This window comes from Rhodamnia argentea, chromosome 7 (genome assembly GCF_020921035.1).
Source record: "Rhodamnia argentea isolate NSW1041297 chromosome 7, ASM2092103v1, whole genome shotgun sequence".
Classification (NCBI taxonomy): Eukaryota; Viridiplantae; Streptophyta; class Magnoliopsida; order Myrtales; family Myrtaceae; genus Rhodamnia; species Rhodamnia argentea.
This window is the reverse complement of record NC_063156.1, coordinates 11,226,350-11,243,556: the sequence shown is the minus strand read 5'-3', so window position 1 is coordinate 11,243,556 and position 17,207 is coordinate 11,226,350. Positions and strand designations below refer to the sequence as shown.

At 39.0% G+C, this 17,207-nt stretch overlaps 1 protein-coding gene and 1 long non-coding RNA gene across 3 annotated transcripts; one reads left to right on the top strand and one right to left on the bottom strand.

Annotated features, from left to right (window-relative positions):
- The first annotated feature begins 7,424 nt into the window (after nucleotides 1-7,424).
- On the top strand, nucleotides 7,425-11,054 carry LOC125316020. Its single transcript, XR_007199320.1, has 3 exons — nucleotides 7,425-7,495; nucleotides 7,659-7,728; nucleotides 10,431-11,054. It is a non-coding gene; the product is annotated as an uncharacterized LOC125316020 (long non-coding RNA).
- Nucleotides 10,819-17,151, bottom strand: LOC115737747 (protein EMSY-LIKE 1-like). Of its 2 annotated transcripts, none has more exons than XM_030670068.2 (10): nucleotides 16,838-17,151; nucleotides 14,837-15,036; nucleotides 14,646-14,755; nucleotides 14,435-14,555; nucleotides 14,005-14,223; nucleotides 12,684-12,752; nucleotides 12,030-12,266; nucleotides 11,881-11,949; nucleotides 11,686-11,749; nucleotides 10,819-11,148 (listed from the first exon to the last, which is right to left on the bottom strand). In XM_030670068.2, exons 1-10 carry the CDS (start codon nucleotides 16,863-16,865, stop codon nucleotides 11,114-11,116), a joined length of 1,152 nt encoding a protein of 383 aa, XP_030525928.1. In that variant the 5' UTR covers nucleotides 16,866-17,151; the 3' UTR covers nucleotides 10,819-11,113. The 2 variants fall into 2 exon arrangements, with proteins under 2 accessions (XP_030525928.1, XP_030525930.1); XM_030670070.2 differs by having other exon boundaries at nucleotides 14,837-15,004.
- Nucleotides 17,152-17,207: the final 56 nt, after the last annotated feature.

Sequence of the window (17,207 nt, the reverse complement as noted above, 5' to 3'; positions counted from 1 at the left end):
ACGTTTCAATCTACAAATGTGGTCTTCTTTATCCTCAACAACGAATCCCTCGGGGTTAAAATATATAGACTATCTCCTCAAGCTCGCCATGCAGAAAAGCGATTTTGACATCGAGTTGCTCAAATTCTAGATCATAAATGGCTACCAACACGAGTAACAGACGAACGGAATTATGTTTCACAACTAGAGAGAACACTTTATTGAAGTCGATCCCCTTTTTTGTGAAGACCCACTTGCATCCAATAACTCTTTTGCCCTTGGTTTCACAAGATCCCAAGTTTGATTCTTGTAAAAAGACTCCATCTTTTCATTCATCGCAACAAGCTACTTCTTAGATTTAGAACAAATAGTAGCTTCACGGAACATAGAAGATTTTTCAATATTAAGCTCTTCAACAACTATAAGAGCATATGTTAACAAATCTGTGAAACCATACCTCCGGAAAAGATTAATTTGCCATTTAGCCCTCCCCGCAACCAACGTCCGAGGTTGCCAACCTCTTCTCCTTCACCTTTAATCGAATCTGAGTCTTGTTATTGACTATCACTTTCCGATCGAATAGGAACATATTTAGTTGTTCTCTGAGTACTAGTAAACTCAACAACAACCTTTCTATACTCAAGTATGGAATTTTCATCAAAAGTAACATCCCTACTGATTATAAATTTTGATGATTGAGGGTCAGAACACCACACTCTATATCCCTTAACTCTGTCTACATAACCAATGAAAATACATTTTTTGACCCTAGGTTCAAGTTTACCATTTTTTACATGATAATAAGTGGGATATCCAAATACTTTCAAGGTAGAATAATCAGAAGGTTTACCAGACCACACCTCATTTGGAGTTTTACATTCAATTGTTGTAGAAAGAGAACGATTCACCAAATAACACGATATGTTCACGATTTCAGCCCAAAAATATTTCTCAAGTTCAGCATTAAAAAACATACGTGTAGTTTTCTCTAAAAGTGTCTAGTTCATGCGCTCCACCGCCCCATTCCGTTGAGGTGTGTGCCTGATTGTTTGATGTCGAACAATCCTTGAATCTTCACAGTATTTGTTAAAATCACCTCTGCAAAACTCAAGACCATTGTCTATTCCGATACGTTTTGTCTTCTTGCAAGTTTAATTTTCAATTAACATCTTCCACTTCCTTTTTTTTTTTTGGTCAAAATATCTTTCACTTCTTGAACGTATCAAAAACATCACTTTTACGCTTCAACAAATAAATCCAGACTTTCCTAGAAAAGTATCAATAAATGTCAGAAAATGAACCGCACTACCCTTAGATGCAACTTGTGCTGGTCCCCACAAATCGGAGTGAATATGCTCAAATGTGCCCTTCGACGAGTGCACCCCAAGATCGAATCTAATTACGTGCTACTTCCCGAAAACACAATGCTCGCAAAAATCAAGTGAAATAGTTTGCTTCCCATAAATCACATTTACTCAAGATAGTCATTCCTCTTTTACTCATGTTGCTCAATCGCATATGCCACAACTTTGATTTCTCATAATCCGAAGAGAACGATACATTTGACAAACCCACAAAGGTACTTCTCTCGAGAGCGCAAAGGCCATTTTTCTTGTTACTTCTCATTATAATCAAGAAGCCCTTTGATATCTTCAAAACTCCACCTCCACTAGTGTACATACATCTAGTGGAATCCAAAATGCTTAACGAAATAAGGTTCTTCTTCAAAATTAGGATGTACCTAACATCCGCAAAGTTCTTCTTTAGAACGTAAAGGCTATATTGTTATGACATTTTATCCGCACGAAATTAATGCCCATAATTCCGCAAACCGCATTAATGCCCATCAAAACTAAACTATCATTGACTTTCTCGTATGTGTGGAACCAATCTCTATTTGGACACATATGGTGTGAACATGCCGAATCCAAACGACGTCCACATGATAATCTGTAGATAAAACAAAGAAAATTGTCTGCATTAACTAACTCATTATCCTTCATAGATTAGCATTAGAATTGGTACTCTTTATCAATTTTTTTCTTTAGCCTCAAGCAAAGGAAACTCATTTTTATAGTGTCCGAACTTGTGACAATTGTAACACTTCACTTTTCTCTTATCTTGGCCCGACCTAGACTTCGATTGTCCTTTACTGTTATTGCATATATTCCGATGATTCGCCCTTCCCCTAACAACCGAGCCATCGACTTTATCCGCACTACTGCTCGCATTCAATTTTTAGCGAAGCCTTCACATCCTCAAGAGTTATTGATTTCCTTCCATATAATATAGAATTCATAAAATTCTCATACGAGCTTGGTAGCGAACATAACAAAATTAGAGCTTAGTTTTCATCATCTAACTTAAAATATAGATTTTTCATATCCATTACGATCTTATCAAATTCATCTAGATGTTCTTGAATAGGAGTACCTTCTTGCACCATTAACTTATAATGACATTGCTTCAAGGATAATATCATCGTAAGAGATTTCTTCATGCAGAGACTCTTGAGCTTTTGCCAACAATTCCGAAGCCGTTTCTTCATCAACGACCTTATGAAGCACTTTATCAAATAATGATAATTAGATGGTGTTGTGTGCCCTCTCTTCTATCTCCTCAATCGTAGTCATGTAATTGGGGTACTTTCCGTTCAAGGCTTTAACTGAACCTTCGGGATGCAACAAAGACTTCATCTTGATCCTCCATAGCCTGAATTGTTTTGGCGATCAAAGGGTGCCACTTTGAACTTAATAGATGCCATCTCGAACAAAAGACTTAAATTCCTTGGCTATGATATCAATTGTTGCGGAATAACACCAAAGATGCACAAGTTGAAGCACAAAATAGTGAAGAATGAAAGCAAAATCAAAACGCACCAGGCATAATATATGTGGAAAACCCTAAACGGAAAAAACTATGGGGGGAGAGAGGGGTTTCACTATCTTCAACAATGAGTACAAACGTACAATCAAGGATCTAAATATCTAAACAAAGAAACAAAAAACAAAGAGAAGGGGGAGAATGTAGAAGCAAGCGTTACAATGAATATGCAACATATCTCTTTTATAGCTCTCTTCTAAAAAACCCTAAAACAAAAGTGCATGGTCCAGAATACCATTATCACTAATTTCAAAGCCAAAACTCAACAAATCAAACTATTAACCCACTTGGTTTGCCATACCATTGTTACTGATATGATTCTCTTGACCATCGTTCCCATTACTTGGATCTTGGCTCGAGGACTCAGTTGTTTGCATAATTTTCATAAGGGTTGGCTAGTATGACCTAAATTAGTGTAAAGAGAAGGGTTAGGAATATATCCTAGTACCACGGAACTTCCTTGGATTGTTATGTTTGATGCTTCTGACTTGGGCAAAGCATCACTCACAGTGTTAATAACTATTGGCTTAATCACGTCAAAGATGTGGTTGACAATGTGATTAGCCAAGTCATTTTTGCTGCTCCTCAAATGACATTCTCAAAGTGGCCATCAAATATGATTTTGGTGCAACTTCTCTCAACTACTCTTTAGTAAGTTGTGGGAGAGGTATGTCGCATAAGGGATGAGCATGGTCCGAGGTGGTCCGGTTCTTTCAAAGATCGGGAATCGGACCAATAGTCTCGATTCCCAATTTTCAGAATCGAGGAGCGAACTGGTCCATTCGAATCCGATTCCCAAGCTGTTCAATGTAATCGATAAAATAAAAATAAAAAGGAAATGTATTTAAAAAAATGACTTGTTCGATATTCACATGTCCATGTACAATATTCTCGTGATTCACATGAGGATTTCCATGTCATAGTGAATATCGAATACGATTTTCAATATTGTACGGAGTTATGTGAATCTCATTTCTACGTATACTATTGTACTTAACGAGAAAATATTTAACTGGAAAATTTTCCCCATGTGCAAGTCCCTTTCTTTGCCTAGAATCTCATTTCTATGCATATCAATTGTATTTAAAAAAATAAAAATTTGTCAATCCGGATGGGCGATCTATCGGTCCGGTCCCCCGGGAGCCGGGAACCCAACAGGACAAACGCCGATTCCACCTTGAGGAATCGAGACCGAATTGGTGACCTCCAGATTTGGACCAAATCCGTTGGTCTAGTTTAGGCAGTTTGCAATCCGATTTGGTCGATCCATCTTGCTCACCCCTATGTCCCATCGCTTTGGCTTTCTTCTATTGCTCGATTAATGGCTAAAGATTATGAGTTTATGGCAACTTCATTCCCAATTTATAGTACTGTGTGGTTGTTACGAGCAACACGTCTACCTCTTGTTGGTGTTGGTTCTCGCTATGGTAGCTTCCTCAAATGAACAAAGAAGTACTACTAAGCTTGCCAAAAAGATGTTTCGCCCAAAAGTTTTGACGAAGCACCTTAAAAGTGTGGATCAATACGAAAATTAACAAAGAATCCTTTCTTGATTCTTGAAAATGTGGATTGGCGAGTTAAAGGTACAAAGTCTAGAGGCAATCGCGACCAGCCACAAAAAAATATACTGGAATGTAAAGATATCGGGAAAGTAAGATTGAAGAACTGATTTTCATTGATTGATTGACAATCGTTTCCTCAAATCATAGTCCTAATACTTATACCTATTAAGAATGGTTAACAATAGTTACAAAGCAAGCAAATAAACATCTTACATGACTTTTAGAATTTAATAACATGCTTTACATATTGTTTCAAAAGATTCACTATTTCAACGACCATGGCATCATCACTCACTTCATGTTGACGATTTCTTCCGCAACTTGCAACTCCTCTTTCTGTATGTTTTTTTGCCATTATCATTTGTGGCTTCCAAGATTTATGGCTTTACAAATTGTTGGTCGTGTCGGCTTCGCGATTAAATGGATTGTTATAATTCTAGTTGATATTGTTGGTTTCCTTACTTGAACATTTATCTTGTACTTGATTCATTGATTTTTTTACTTCAGCTTTGATTCCTTTATCGAGTAAAGAAAGTCTCATTTATTGACACTCGTGACTCAACACTCGGTAATTTTATCTTGTGTCTCATATTGATAACTTTTGACCGCTTTTGTCGATCACCTATAGTTGCCCACCTAAAGGAATTTGCAAATTTCACCTCAACAAAGTCTTACCCAATCTTTTCCAGTCTGGGTCGACGATCGGAGACTTGGCCAATTTTTGTGTCAACACATTGTCAATTTCTCACACTTTGAGTTTTTCTATCAATGAAGCTTTAAGATGGCCCACCTCTTGCTATTGCTTCCAATGGACACAATTGAAGATTGCACTCGATGTTTATCAACAAGTTCGAACCCAACAGTTACACGTAAGACACGGGTTGTTCTTGCTCCAACCTAGGCCTCATATGTAAGGGGAAGATTGTTGGAGTTATCACACACCGATTATGGAATGGGCTAGTGTTGGTTCATAAATGTGAGGAAAAGTTTCATTCTTTGAGTCAACTTTTGGAGTGAAAGAGGCTCAAGATCACCCAACAAATAGTATTAGAGCCGATGATTGATTGGTAAGCTCCTAATCGGCTTCGGTCCTTGGCAAATATCTTAAAGAAGTAATCTAGTGACCAACTTGATTTTTGGGTGGTGGACGTTGTAGTGTAGCAACGCGGGCCTAATATCGGCCTTCATAATTCGATTTGGAGAAAGAGACCAAAGATGAGAGAGCACATGTGAGTTGTGTTATAGAAGTTCCACACTGGAGAATTAATGTGGTGTGGAGCAATTAATGTATCCTAGTTGGCTCATAACTAATTGGTTTAAGCTTTTGAACAATTGTGGGTCCAACCGGATATGTTAACAATTCAGACTTAGGTTCCCTTTTGGCAATCTTCTCGGGTGAAGGTATCGGACTTCTGCTGTTCACTCACAACATTTTGCAATCTCTAAAATCTTAATTTCACATCTCTAAATTCCTGGCAAAGCTCTAACCCCAAGCACCTTGTTTTGGGTTCAAAAAGCTCATGGCATTCCGTCGATGCCGCTTTGTCATGTTGGTGCATTTCATATGAATTGTGGATGGAAAGGGTAATGGGTTGCATAATTTTCCTATGTACTTAATTATTGCGCCTCTTGCTTGATGCCAAATTATACTGAGCTTTTTCTCTTTGGAAATGAAGCTTCTAACCAAGTATACTCGATATATTTTGGGATGAAAATGGGGAGGTTTAATCACGATTGGCATTGATAGGTAAACGGATTTGGAGTTTTGACTTGCAAGAGGAGTTTGAGATCTCATTTACAAAAGGATAAATGAGCGTTTCATGGCACTTATTAAGTACACGTAGTAAGGAAATATTTTGATTCTCAATATTATGATTGCACGTTATGTGAGAGAGACAACACAATGGAAATTACAACCTTTCTTTATATTGAGGCTTAACAAGGGCCCTCAAGACACTTGTTAACAAAATTGCTTACAAAATCTTATAATGTTTGCTAGGGATTCGGGAATTATAACTCGGAAACTCAAACTCAATAAGTCATCTACAAGAGGACCCTTTTATCTCTTAAGAAAACTCAAGTCTACTTAGGTAATGTTGTAAACCATAGAACCCAAAATGCGACTACAATCTAACATTTTTTTCGTCGACTCGAATTTGAAGTCGCTTCTCATTTCATTTAAACCGCAGTCTTTCGTGATCATGTGCCATTGGGCTTGCACGATCTTTGATTTTCCAATTCCGTGATATTACGCCGTAGGATTTTAGTAAATACTCTTTACTTTTTGGGCACCCAACTATTTTTCATGGTGATTGGTTTTGAAGTTGGTGGGTTCAGGATTTGAAACCCTAAATCTACCCTTTAGGTCTCGGTTCCGAAAGGTTAGATTCGTGTATCGAACCGGTTATGCTTGGAATCATCGTGGAACCGAACCGGTCGATTCCAGCAAGTTCTTGATTCTTCCGAAGAATCGGATTAGCTTTCTGAAAAATCATATAATTGATAACACAAATTTATTTCTTTAACATATGACTAGTAAAGGCTTGCTCGTTAAGAGGTCTTGCGTGCCTACTTCAAAGTGGGAGGGGTCGGTCCTTATTCTCCCTAGTTGCATCTAACTAATTTCTATATTAAACAGGTATTCTAGATCGGTTCAACTTTGGAACCGATTATGCAATCGGAACCGGTTCTTCCAAGGTTCGGAATTGAGAACCGAACTGACCTGAAACAGATCGGGCAAGGCCGGTTTGATCCGATGAGCGCGCCGCTTGGATCCGATTTTGTAATGGTTACACATTTGAGAAGCTAATTTGGAGGATGAAATAAAGAGGAGTTAATGGGCTTGGACGGGTGCTTTCACACCACACAAAGGATCTCTTTTTGGCGTTTGTCGATTGGAAATGGACGAGTCATTACTCACTCCAATCTCCACCATTAATCCATAGTTTATGCCCAGGTCATTCCTACTCTTCCCTTTTCGTGGTCTCTGATATTGCTCAAATCCATTCTCTCTCTCTCTCTCTAGAAGGCGAATTCCTCAACCCCGAAAGCTGAGGATGAGTTCTCGGCAGGTAATTTCGTCTTCCTCTTTCGGTGGTGGGATTATGGCGGATTGGTCGTGTTCTGTTCAGTTTGTGCTGGTCGGTGATGGAGGAGTTTTGGGTGGCTTTAGCTTTTTTCTCTGGGTTCTGTGAGTTCCAGGGTATGTTGCTAATGTTGCTTCTCGATTTGTAGTGCCTCGTCATGCCTGATCGTAAAGCTTTGATTGTGGGTTGGTGGGTCTCGGGATCGGGCTGCCTTTCAGGTACTATTCTTGTTGATGCTGAATCTGTGTGCTGTCCTTGGTTCTGATTCAATAGCATATCTGAGGGGAGGATCGGGGGGACAATTGGGGGTTATTCTGCTGGATGGTTAGGTGATTGAGTTTTGTCTTCTGGCATTTTGTTGTTGAATGTATGTGATCAAATTGCGGATTCATGATTTGGGTGCATGGTGTTGTTTGTGTTGGATCTGAGTGTTTTCATGCTATTTGTGTTGCCAGTTATTGTTTTCCTTGCAGGCATAGCGTTTAGGTTCCATTGATATTATGACTGATCATATCTCCTACTATCTCTCTCCGTGTTCGATTCATCTCTTTTGAACCTCCAAATTCTTGCCTGTGGTTCGCTTTGATCTAGTCCTTGGCACCACCAACAGCTAAGCTAGTTCGCATCCCCAAAGGGCCTTATATTGGCCTAAACTTTAAATTCGATTGCTGTTTTTCTCAAGAGATTTCAAATAATATAAGTGACAAACTTTTTCTGTTGCAGAGTTAGATTTATATTAGTTGGGTTCTCACATTGGTCTCTTAGATGGTAGCTTGCATCTAGGTCCATGTGTCAATTATATCTGATAAGTTTCTCTAACAGGAAACTAGAAATTGCGGGGAAGTCAAAATATCACTAAGTAATGTAGGCGGCGATAATGAATCATATGATAGTAAGGGATCTGGTGCTACATCCTACACATCCTTCTGTCTCCGAATCTTCGTGGGCTATAAGAACTCTGTGATACCTTAAACTTAGTTATATGGAAGATGTTAAAAAGTTCCGCTGGAACACTTGCTAAGTCTTATTAAATGTGCTTTGGAAATTTAAACCTTTGAAGGAACTCTACTAAAATGTGCAATTATTTTATTTCAAAGTATTTTGGAAAGTGTTATTTCTACTTTTAGTGAACTTAACTAGAAAAGGACACAAGAAGTGCCTAACTTTTGTGCAGCGCTCACTTCAGTGCCAATATTTTGCGAACGATCACTTGAGTGCTGCATCTCTAGAGAAAACGATCACTCAAGTGCCTTCAGCAACAGCATGGGGCAATTCGCACTATGTGGCTTGTAAAATAAATTTTTTAGTCCAACATGGTTTTTTTGAGACGAATTCAAGTTCAAAGTAATGATGGAGTCTACGTGGCAAATGGGACTAAGAACAACAACAACTTTTCATCTCTCTCCTTCCTTTCTTCTTTCCCTCTCTGTGTGATTGCATTGGACTGGAATATGCCTTTTGTTTTGTTCTTGATGCTTCTCTCCGCTACACTTGTGAAAATGACGGACACTACCAATGACATAACTGAGGAGATTTTGTTCTAGTGAATGCGGAAACAAATTCGCACCTCTTGACCCACACATATCCATACTCCGAAACAATTCAGCCATCGCAAACATCAGCAAATCTCCAAAAATATAAGTTGGTACTGACAAAAGCAGAGAAGGGATTTGATAATCCAAAAGCAAGAGTTGGGGTAAACTTGCTTAGCTACTTCAAACACCCCATATCCCCAATTTCCCAAATATGGGAAAAATTACTTTCTAAAATTTGAAATGAAGAGCAAGAGCATGAGAAGTGGCTCACGATCGTGCAAGGTGAAACAAATTACATAGGCTGCACTGTTGATTTTTTCCAAAATGACTTCAATATGATTCCTCTTGATTTGTTCCATGAAGTTGGGTATTTGAGCTAAATAAGCAGTTGTCTGTGTCAATTGTGCATTTTCACAATTGTTCTCCTGCCTTCTCAATTGAGCTAAATAAATTCTGTTTTCTTTGTAGCATTATTATGCTGAAAATTACTTACAAGATAAAGTTGCTTTTGGTGTTCTAGCTGGATATGAAGTCATATTGTTAGTACTCTTGGTATATGAAATCTGATGCTCAATCTACGGTGAAGGCACTATTGCTAGATTAGTTTAATGCAGGGGAAATCTGACAAGGATGACAGGTCTTGCCTGCTTTTAAGTTATTTGGATAGTCTTCATTTACTTCATATCTACAATGCCAATGCTGATACCTACAGTAGGTGATCTTGTTCCAGCTTTGACTTAGTTTATTAGGTTCATTCCTTGAGGCCTCAATTCGCTTGGCCTGGTTCATTTCTATCAAAATCTAACAATTTTGGTTCTGTATACCCACCACTCCGTAGCATGTGAAATTGTGGGACTAACTGGGTGTCACGTGGCACGTTACCAAAAACAGGTCAGGGTAAATAAGCGTTGGTGGCAGGCATCAAAAGGTATAAAATTGGAGTTGAAAGTCACTTGTCTATTTGCAGATCTGTTTTCACGTTGAGTGGCATTAATACCTTGTTCCAATATTTTTGTTGGTGGAGGTTAGCTTATAGTTGCCTCAATAAAATTTAACATCCTCCCATGCTGGCACATTAGCTCTTCGTTTCAGTGTCAATCATTGCCTTTGCCTTTGCCATGGGTGTGCTACATGGTCGATTTTGTCTTGATGAACATCCATTTCTTAATTCCTAGAACAGTTATTCTGGCGGTGCAAAAACTCTGTATTCACCCCCTGATATACTGCCCTTCTACTTAATTGTCGCGGGACAATGATGTGAAGTGTCTCTGTTTTAGTGGCACTCCAATTTAACCTTATCTTTCAAAAGAATTATTATTACTGTTATTGACACTTTTACTGGGTGCTTAGTTCTACAGCGTATCTCTCATTCTCTGGTTTAACAGGTTGAGCAAGGAGCACATCTGAGGAAAGGAGCACATACTCAATGCTCTACAGACAAAGTTTGAGCATGCACCTTGCAGCTCAATCAGAGGGAACTGCTCCGGTAATCCACATTAAGCGATGGAGCTGCCAGGTTCCGTAAGCTGAGCAGCTGCACGCATTGTTAGATCATTGGCTAATTCGGGAGGAGTGAACTCGATCTTTTATAGGAAACCGGATGCGCAAGAGTTTTGAGGTACTTTTGTGCAGTCCAACTTTTTAGGCGATGCTGTTGATATTTGCTGGGCATAAATAGCTCATTACCATGCTCACTTGGTCTTGGTTATAGCAAATTTACGCTTTGGGAGAAATATATACGTGCTGTTGTTGGAAGATCAATCTCTATCTTGGTTGGTTGCAAATTGGCAAACGACGTAATGTCCAAGGGCAACCAGTCAATAGTCATAGAACCTACAAAAATCTCTTCATGTCAGTACATGCTAAACAATCGATAGCCTTCCAGCTCCCGATTAAATAATGCCAGTTGTTCTTTGATGTTATCAAAAGACGGAAGCCAATGCGAAATATCCAGCTCAAGGAAGCGTTCCGCTTCTCAATAATTATCATCCACCACTCCCGTCTTCAAGGAAAACACCATTAGAACAGAAATCGAACTCTTTCGTTCTCACACTTGGCATTTCTCTCTTCAATGCTGCTCCATCAAATGTCCCTGTTCTCCATCTGAGTAGGAGAAAAGTACAAGTTAGGCAACAGTAACGCTATCAACAAGCTAGAATATGGAAGACAGAAAAAAAGGAGTTTACTCAAGGGTGTGACAACATCGATCATCTGCAGAAAACTACTCAATAAAGAACAAGTTGCAGGGGAAAATGCGGAAACTTGGAAAGCATTTCCTCTCAATATTCCACTGCAGCAGTTCATCCAAGTATTTACATCATCGATAGGTTAAAATCAGCATTGTTGGATGATACAACTCGATAAAGGAGAAAACTTTAAAAGAGAGCTCAAAAGTTCCAGGACAACTTGCAGATCTAAGCCAAATAATTGCCAATTTGTTCTGCCATATATTCACCACCACCGCTTTGCCTTAAAAATGATACAAGCTCAGGGCTCTAGAAATTGAACATTGTTATTGTTCAGCAAAAAGCGTGAAGCTTTCATTTTACACAAATCAGAGCTGGCTAATATCAGCATCAGAAGATAGCAACATGTAAACAATGGAGCACCAAATAATTTATGTGCAGATGTATCCATTACCGCTTTCACCATCAGAGGTTTCACCTAGCCTCGCAATGGCATCAACAAGCGCCTGTTCATGTTCCTGCATCACACAAATTTCCGTTACACACCAAAATGCAGGGCGATCAAAGGGAAATTGGGTTGGGTTGGGTTTTGGGGGGGGGTGGTGTTGTGGAGGTGGAAGAGAGAGAGAGAGAGTATTAGTAGTGTCACCTTCAGCAATTTCTTGGCCTTCGCAATCTCAGCCGGATCAGGATGGCTTGCATCAAAAACCCTCTCCACCTGGCATCATGTTCCCAGGGATATAAAAGACCAAAACCAACCAACAGTACGTTAAGAAAATGGGTGGTGCATTCTTGTACCTCTTTTACCAAAGTGTCTGTGTTAAATAACTCGATATCATCCGGGAGCTTCTTTTTAGCACCATTTTGTAATGGCAAAAATTCTTTCTTGGATTGGCTTTTAGTAGGTCCTCTACCCCTTCCAGAACCAAGGACTGCTCCACTACGGGCTGAAGATTTCTTTAAGCCTTGCCCTGGACCACTGCGATGTGCTACGGCAAGATCATCACCGTCCCATCGAATGTCTTGAGGAGATATCTGCATATCATATCAAATAGAACATGTCAAGAGGGACCTCCACAAGCCTCAATAAGCATGTAATGTAGCAAAACTAAGTGTGTACCTAGGTATAGATCATCAAAGAAATGCAAATGCAATCACCATAATTTCATCAGTCACCTAATGAATTTTTATACAGACATTCCAAAATTCCCACAAACTTGAGAACTCCCCCATTTGTATTTCAAAAGAGCAACTAATCAAGATTGAGGAGCCAAACCCATAATTTTGCGGTTCAAAACTTTAATAGGCTGAGATTCACGTTGCATGATCTTTCTCAAAATAACTCGAGACCTTGTGTCTTTGAAAGGAAGAACCACCACCAAGTCAAGCCGTAGTACCAATTTGGCTAATCCATACAAGAAATCAAACCAAAAAGACCAAGTTATAACCAACCTCTTTGAGATCAACCCACTCCCAAGTCTCATTGGTAGTATGTATGTCATATACCAGAGCATGTCTTCCCTGGACATAAGTTTCACAGTAGATATAAATGAGCATTTTCTCCATAAATGTAAACGAGCACATCCCTCATAAATCCACACATTTGACAAATAACTTCTGCATAATATCTGAAACAGTAACATCTTCAACAAGACCAAGCTTGAAGCAGATAAATTGTAAGATATAATGTTAAATTTGCAGGCATTGCTTTTCTTCTGTTGTTTTTACTAACAGGGTGGATACAATGTTAAGCATAAATGACATCAGCTTCATAATTTTACGACACGTTTATGTGTTTCACTGCTATAGAAAATAGTGTGCAATATTTATCTCATAACCCACTGCAAAGATTTCAACTAAATGAAAAAGGAAGTGAAGGAAAGAACTCAAATTTGACCAAGACTGCCCATGGGCATCTAAAATATAGTTAACCTCTCTCCTAGAACCTGCTTAATGAAAGTATCAAGAGCAGATAGCTGAAAGATTCAGTATTTAATAATATTAAGCATGTTTGACGTGCCAATTACTTCCAGGTGCGTTCTACCTTTAGAGACTTTCTTTTCCATTTTTGATCTAAATGATTCGATTAATTCAAAGATTCACTTAATTCATTATCTACAATACATGGTAAGAAACAAATGATAACTCCTATCAAATTTTCAGCTATTCAAACCAATTTTTATTTTCATTTTCAACCTCTAGAATTGTAAGAATTCAAAATCAAAATTTAAATTTGCTTTTTTTTTTTTCATTTATCAAACAAGCTCTAGGTCTTGAAGTAATTTGTTGGGGGAGATGCACACTCACTTCCTGGGAAATGTATGGGCGTTTGATTTGGCTTTTATCTTTGGGTTTTGTCTTTTTACTTTCGCTACTATTTTCAAAACTATTACAATTTTGCATGAAACAATCAAAATCTTGAAAAACACAAATATAGGCCCTCATGGTCACTCTATTATTATGTAATTTTTTAGATAAAATACTGCTTCATTTGTTCTTCGGATGTGGCTTATTGCACTGACTGAAAGGCCACACAAACAGAGCCCCTATTTTAAAATCAACTTTGGGTTTTGTCTTTTTATTTTCGCTACTATTTTTAAAATTATGACAATTTTTGCATGAAACAATCAAAATCTTGAAAGACACAAATATAGGCATCATGATCACTCTATTATTTTGTCATTTTTTAGATAAAATACTGCTTTATTTGGTCTTCGAATGTGGCTTATTGCAATGACTGAAAGGCCATACAAACAGAGCCCCTACACCATACCTCGACAGGGTTATAATCAGTGATGACAGCCTCATAGAAGTTGTTGTCATCAGGCCATCTCGTCCACACTTTTCTTCCAATAAGTGGATCCGCTTCTCCAGGTGCATTTGCAGGATGAACGCCAGTAGAACTGCGATGACTATACTGTCTACTAATAGGAGGGGCAGAAGAAGGATATTGAATAGGATTGACTGAGGACAAACCAGGCATAGACCGAACCTACCAAGTTATATAAAGTAAAACATGTGATATGAGAGTTTGAGATAAACTTGAAAATAATCAATTAGTGAAACTTTTGCCCAAAAAAAAAATTAAAACTGAAACTAAGCTTTCTTAGTCAAGAAAATGCCCAAGCCAATTTAAGACAATGGAAAAATCTGGGGAGTTTAAGAAAGCCACAACCCATGAAGATAAATAAGCAAGAAGATACCGATTGGGATGTCTTTTGCTTCTTGCGAGATGCTGAAATTGTAGGACTGGGTAATACATCGTGCATAGGCGGGGCGGTCCCCAGCATGGCAGCTTGATGTCCACCTGCCTGTCTCCACTCCCTGAAACAATGCAAAAATAATCAACATAGAAAAGGATAAAATAAAGACTTCCCATGATCTAAGCATACAGAAATTTTGAAATGCTCAAACCTTATCCTTCGGATGATGTCATCAGAATTAACTCTCGACAGAAGCTCTCTGTGTTCATCATCTGAAACTCTAAGTTCCTTCCTAAGTTCTGTGATCAAACTCTCTTTTTCCTGACATAGAAGCACAAGGAAAATTGAGACGAAGATGCAGAGGGAATAAACTAATAAGTCAAAAACTTATTAGGTAATTACCCAGGTAATAGCATCTGACTGAGCTTTAAAGGCACGAAGAACGGAAGAGTACGCTTCTTGCTCCAAATGATGAATTTGGGCCTCCATGTTGTTGTACATCCTTGGTGGAACAGAACCTAGAAGAGACCTTCCATTGCCTGCACTGCGTCCTTGTCTTGAATTCCTGTTCTGAGTTGAGGGAGGAAGATCATCGTCAGTTCCTGCAATCATAAGAAAGGAGAAAAAAAAATTAAATGCTGATGATCTCACGAATGGTAAAGTGGAGTTTTGAATTTTGAATCTTGATGCAAATAGTAGCCATCAGACATTACAATATTGTAACAACTTACAGAGTTTCTGTTGAATATTTTGCCCATTTTTCATCAGGTGTGCACTATGCACCCAACAATGATAAATGCGGCTTCTACTCTTTCCACTTACAATTACTAAATCGCAACTCAGAAGTTGTATCCCCTCTTTGGAGGAACTGTTCCCAGGGGCCTAAGCCACATGCAGAAAGATTTCAATTGGATGCGTTGAATGTCACAAGTCTCTATCTGCTAGGCAAGCTCCCTAAGGTTGAGTGCAAGCTAAGAAACAACAAAGGGCACTAATAAGCCATGAAAGCTATTTTTCAATAATGTTTTTAGAGAGAAGCTTTCTCAACACTCATAACTGAAGTATAAGCAAGCTTTAAGATCAGTTCATATTATTGTACTAAACTTATAATCTGCAGAGGGCCATCTTTTTCTTTACAAAAGCTGCTCAGGGTATGCAACTCTAGTACCAAATGTTCTTACCGAAGGTCCAAACATGTTCCTAGAAGAATATCGATGCTTTCATATGAGTAGATTAATATTTCATATGTAAGCACATCTAATTGCAAACTTTCACCATTCACGAACCAACAACTCATCTTGTCCTAATAAATATTTCGGAACGCCCTTGTCTGTATGGACTATGAAGTTCTTGTGCCCAAGCTTTGCAAAAGTACTGACAACGTTGCATGGATCCTATGACATTGCCACTGCCATTGTCTTGTTTACGATATGCGTAAGGTTACGACCGATGCTATCTGCATGAGCTGATACCATGGAAACTCGAATGGTCCTCAGGGAAGTGCCAGGCAAAGAAAATGATTCTGAGGAAATCAGCTTGGGAGATAACAGAAATATTGATCCTATGAAAAACATGTGTCTGCTAGTACTAATTTGGAATTGGGATATTGGAGCTACGTTTAGTGACATACATGGTTGACTAAAATGACAACGCTATTTGAATTCAGGCAGGCACATTGGTCCTCAGTCCCAGCAATAAGTAATCTATCAGTGTCATTCTCAACAACTGCAGCTACTTTTCAGAGAGGTAGCGACTTCTTTCTAATGAGTTCAGGGAATACATGCTAAGCATAGAAGAATAATTGCTGAAGATTTGATGAAAGGATGTGTACAAGAAGTACCAAATCACATTCACAGGACAAGCAACAGCTAAAAACTTACGCAAGCCAGTAGATATTACAACATAGTTCCTCTTCCGAGACTCCTGTTCTACCTACCGTGGACTTGCAACTTCTCTTAATCCCTGATTCACCTATCATATATGAAGCTTCCCAACAGTCCCAAAATCAATTCGTGAACTAGACAGCCATCAGATCCCCAATTCAATCTACAATATCACGACATACGAAATCGAAACGTAAATCCACATTCCCGAACGATGACCTAACCATGAGACTCTCCAAAAAGACAGCACCTCCGGACGAACAAAACCCTAAACCCTATGCCTCACAGAACCACCTCGAGCGAACCCTTTCCGGCAACAAAATCCCCACAGCCCAGCAAATTGAACAGGGGGGGAAGGAAAAAAGACCCACAGTTCTTCCCATATGGCGAGACCCATTTTCAATAACACCCACAAACAGCTTCGGGAAAGGATCAATCTCGAGAAAAGGAAAGACAAGAACTTCCATTGTCCGAAATCAACCGGGACGAGGAAGAGAAGGAACCCATGTAATTGACTTACCACTGCTGTCCAAAACCTCATAACCCATCTCGCGAATCACTCGAGCGCGCGCGATTCGAAGCTAGATCTTCAACTTCAAGCATTGCAACGAGGCGGCTCCGAAAAGATGGTAAACCAAGAAACGAAGAGAGAGAGAGAGAGAGAGAGAGAGAGAGACACAAGAACGGGGTTTTTCTACGCTAGTGGATACGACGATGCATGAATGGGAGACGGGCTCGAGTCGAGGGGATGATAGCAGAGAGGAAGAATAGCAGGCGATTGGCTTCGTTTCGACAAAGGAGGAGAGAGGGGGAGGGAAGGGTTTTTTTTTTTTTTTTTTGCCCTTTATGTTTTTCCTCTTTGTTAATATATATATATTTTTTTTGGATTT